Genomic DNA, 4,891 nt, shown 5'->3' with positions numbered 1-4,891 from the left:
TTCTCCATAATTTAGTATTTATATAGATTACCAATCATCACCTCTTAAACTAATTATACGCGTTTTCTAGCCTAACAACAAGTGAATTTTTTCAACATCCCTAAGATTCTGAATTTGAACCCGTCCGACGTCTGATGTGTTTGTAAGGTAGGTGTTTAACACTTCAAACTCATCGTTCATGATTTAACTTCAAAGTAATCGCAAATACATAATAAGTCTAGGCTGAGGAGCAAAAGGAGGAATCTGTCCGAGGAGGGGCTTGCGTCTGATTAGCTAGTTGGTGAGGTAATAACTTACCAAGATGATGATCAATAACTAGTCCGAGAAGATAATCAGCCACACTGGGACTGAGACACGATCAAACTCCTACGGGAGGCAGCAGTGAAGAATTTTCCGTGATGGGCGAAAGCCTAACGAAGCAATGCCGCGTCGTGGAGATAGTAGGCCCAACGTGTTTTTAATGAATATATTAAACATACCAAATATTAATATTATATTTAAAAAAAGCTAAATAGAACTAATTGATATATAAAATAAATGAGAATTAAACCAAAAGATGAACAAAATCCCCAACAAGAATATGAAATTTTACTCAAAAATAACAATAATTTATCATAATGAAAAAACAAAAAACAAACATAAGCCCTTCATGGGTGCTGCTTAATAATGATACTTGAGTTCTTAAAAAAAATTAAAAAAGAAGATATGATCAAGCTGTACGCTTGAGTGGCTTAACGACCTCCCAGGTGAAATCAGTATCATCCCTTCCAAAATGACCATAAGCCGCAGTTTTCTGATACCTGAAATTCCCACCCCTCTTAAGATCAAGATTAATGGCAATCATTCCTGGCCTGAAATCGAAATTCTCCTTAATCAATAAAAGAATATCCTTATCTGGGATCTTCCCCGTCTTATAACTGTCAACAAAAACCGACAATGGCTCAGGCACACCAATCGCGTAAGACACCTGCACTATACAACGACGGGCGAGCCCGGCTGCAACCACACTCTTTGCCGCCTGTCGAACAATGTAGGCTCCACTCCGATCAACCTTCGTTGGATCCTTACCGGAAAATGCACCACCACCGTGAGCACCCCAACCGCCGTAGGTATCGATGATAATCTTTCTCCCAGTCAGACCTGCGTCCCCGTGGGGACCTCCGATCACGAACCTACCAGACGGGTTGAGGTGAAAGATTGTCTGATCGTCGAGATATTGGGCAGGGACTACCGGTTTGATCACGAACTCTTTCAAGTCCTTTGCTATCTGATCGTTGGTTACAGTCTCGTCGTGTTGAGTTGAAATGAGCACGGTGTGGACACGAATCGGAACCATGGCTCCGTTCTCGTTCTTATACTCGACTGTCACTTGGGTTTTCCCGTCTGGCCTCAACCACGGGCAGGTCTTGTTCTTACGAACCTCGGTTAGCTTCGCGCCGAGCTGGGTAGCTAGGACGTGTGTTAGTGGCATGAGTTCGGGGGTTTCATCGGTTGCGTAACCAAACATATGGCCTTGATCTCCTGCTCCGATTTCCTCGGGTTTCTTGCTTAAATGACCGTGGACACCCTGAGCAATGTCGGGACTCTGCTGCTCGATGTTCACGAGAACTTTGCAGTTATCTGCATCGAGTCCTACATCTGGGGAAATGAATCCGATTCCTCTGCAGGTGTCACGAACTATCTTCTCATAGTCTACGGTTGCTTTTGTGGTGATTTCTCCGAATACCATGACCATGTTGGTTTTGGTGCAGGTCTCACAGGCAACTTTGCTCTCGGGATCTTGTTCGAGGCAGGCATCAAGGATGGCGTCGGAAACTTGATCGCAGAGTTTGTCTGGGTGACCTTCGTTCACGGATTCGGAAGTGAAGAGGAATGTTTCCATATCTACATGTAATTAAAGATTTCATCAAATCAAGGAAATGACAAAAAAAAACTATATGGAACTTGCAGATGTAAATTCGACATGAAGTTAAAGTCAGTTCTAGATTCAATTATTATTTACAGCTTCCTTGTTAGGTTTTGGTTGATTTGGCTAATCAGTATACGAACAAAGCCGAACTCATCATAGACATGTACATAAAACATAAAATTTACGATATTATTGAACTTTTGGAGAATATAATCTTTTCGTTTTAGACTTTGAACTTTTTCAAATAAATAAAACCATAAACTATACCAACAATCAACTTTATCCAAGCTTTATATTTAAAAACTGACTGAGATCCAACCTAAACATCTCGATTAGATCCATTTTATACTACTACATGTGAAAAACATCATGACAAATGTGAGATCTAATACAGATCAAACACCGCAAGAGAAACAGAAATCGAATCACAGATCTGAAGAGTAATTCAGCTATGTTCGCTACATTATATACATTGAACACTACTTTGTCTATAACGCACTATATTTGATCCATAAAAATGCAGTCAGAACTTAATTAGACGAGATTCAAATCAGAAAACGATACAATGTAAAACAGATCTGATGAAGATTCAGCTATGTTCGCTACATTACATACATAGAACACTACTTTTTTCTATATCGCACAATGTTTCATCCATAAAAACACAGTAAGAACTGAATTGAACATCAAATGCTTCAAATCAGAAAACAATGCAATGTAAAACAGATCTGAAGAAGATTCAGCTATGTTCGCTACATTATATATACATTGAACACTACTTTTTTCTATATCTCACAATGTTTGATCCAAAAAACACAGTAAGAACTGAATTAAACATCAAATGCTTCAAATCAGAATATAATGCAATGTAAAACAGATCTGAAGAAGATTCAACTATATTCGCTACATTATATACATTGAACACTACTTTTTTCTACATCGCACAATGTTTCATCCATAAAAACACAGTAAGAACTGATTTATACATCAAATGCTTCAAATCAGAAAACAATGCAATGTAAAACAGATCTGAAGAGGATTCAGCTATGTTCGCTACATTATATATACATTGAACACTACTTTTTTCTATATCGCACAATGTTTCATCCATAAAAACACAGTAAGAACTGAATTATACATCAAATGCTTCAAATCAGAAAACAATGCAATGTAAAACAGATCTAAAGAAGATTCAGCTCATTGAACACTACTTTTTTCTACATCACACAATGTTTGATCCATAAAAATACAGTAAAAACTAACCTCGTGAGTAATTAAACGAGATTCAAATCAGAAAACGATGCAATGTAGAACAGATCTGAAGCAAATTCAATAGGAAACACAAATGTAATAGATCTGAAATCTAGAAATGCGTACCTGTCTTAATGCCTTGAATCGAATCTGCTACAGAATAATAGTAAGAGAGATAGATAGAGAGTGGGAAGATATATTTTGAGGGAAATGATCGGAGAATATATATAACGGATAAACAGGGCGGATCTCTTCTGACTCGTTCTCTCTCTCTAAAATTCACGGCCAGGCGTAAAGGTGTGGCGGGTCCCACTTTAACAACTGTTATATGCGTGTAGTTTGCCAGATCTAATTATATCCTACGCGCAAGTCCACAGAATTCAGTAGGTGTTGGATAGATCTGAATGTTTGAAACGTTAGATGATCTAGATATGATTGATTTAGAGACGTGTACGGTGAAAGATCGCATTAGACAGATAAGTTTGATGGTGGTGTATCTCACCTGAATGAAAGTAAACCGTCGGTGGTTGGTTTGTGGGACCCACATAGAACGGAATATATTTATTATAGTCCTTAAATTTTGTGAAATAATACAATTATGCCCAATTAATTTCAATTTTATGTAGGAAAAGTTGTCAGTAGGTAAATTGTAATTAAATGAGATTTTATACCTTTTATATGATGTTTATTTCCTTAATTAATCATTTTAGTCAACGTATATGATTATTAAATTAAATTATTATTTTATTTTTCAAATAAATGTGATTTATTTTTTACTTATTGGATCCGGTTGTTTGAAAAATCTTAAAATTATGTTGATATAAAAGGTATTAAAATATAATAAAATTCCTTATTTAATTAAATGAATTGAAATGTATTATAAATAATTGAAAGCTACAAATATATAAAATCAAGTTAACTCAAATGGGTTAGGTTAGTTTTCAATAAATTAAATAATTTTATTTAAAAATATGAATAAAAAAATGGTAAACTTATTGTTAAAGAAATTTAAATACAAAGTATTTTATAAGAAATGGTAACTTATTACAAAAAAAAATTAAGAAAAACTATATTAAGAACAATCAATTTTCATTGAAGAGAGAGAAATCCTTCTCACAAATTTTTTTTATAAGGAAATAAAAAATGAGAGGAAATTTAATTGCTTTAAAATTATAAGCAGACATATATAAGGAAATATGCCATTTTGTATAGGTATTTATTTACCTTTAAAATTCAGATATCACAAAAATACATGCTTAAAACACAGTAATTTTGAATAGTTTTGACCATCTAACGGATTAATATAATTCAAACAGATTCAAAATACGAATTTGAATTCATTAATTTGAATTGAATTCAAATTAAATTGAATTAAATATGACTAAATTTGAATTAGATTATGATTATTTAAACAAAAATAATTTATTATTATTATTATTTAGTATAGTAACTATCAAAATTTCATTAACTATAATAATTATTTATACATTCATAACATCCACTTTAAAGATAAATTTATAATTATTATTACACAAATATAAAATAGATTTATTAACTAAATTATCTTATGATTATTATAAATAAATTCATAAATAAATATAATAAAAAAGTATTATTAAATTATTAAAAAAATTAACAATAATTTTTTTAGATAAACATTTAGTTAGAAAAATAATAATAATAAATGTTAATTTGGATTATCTAAACCTTACTCAAATCAAATCATATTCG

At 33.2% G+C, this 4,891-nt stretch overlaps 1 protein-coding gene across 1 annotated transcript; it reads right to left on the bottom strand.

Annotated features, from left to right (window-relative positions):
- Positions 1 to 559: 559 nt before the first annotated feature.
- On the bottom strand, positions 560 to 3,444 carry LOC124929292 (S-adenosylmethionine synthase 2-like). Its single transcript, XM_047469616.1, has 2 exons — positions 3,287 to 3,444; positions 560 to 1,884 (listed from the first exon to the last, which is right to left on the bottom strand). Exon 2 carries the CDS (start codon positions 1,880 to 1,882, stop codon positions 710 to 712), a length of 1,173 nt encoding a protein of 390 aa, XP_047325572.1. The 5' UTR covers positions 1,883 to 1,884; positions 3,287 to 3,444; the 3' UTR covers positions 560 to 709.
- Between the last annotated feature and the right edge of the window lie 1,447 nt (positions 3,445 to 4,891).

Source organism: Impatiens glandulifera, chromosome 3 (assembly GCF_907164915.1).
Source record: "Impatiens glandulifera chromosome 3, dImpGla2.1, whole genome shotgun sequence".
NCBI lineage: Eukaryota > Viridiplantae > Streptophyta > Magnoliopsida > Ericales > Balsaminaceae > Impatiens > Impatiens glandulifera.
Note: the sequence above shows the minus strand (reverse complement) of the source record. Positions and strands in the feature narration are given on the sequence as shown.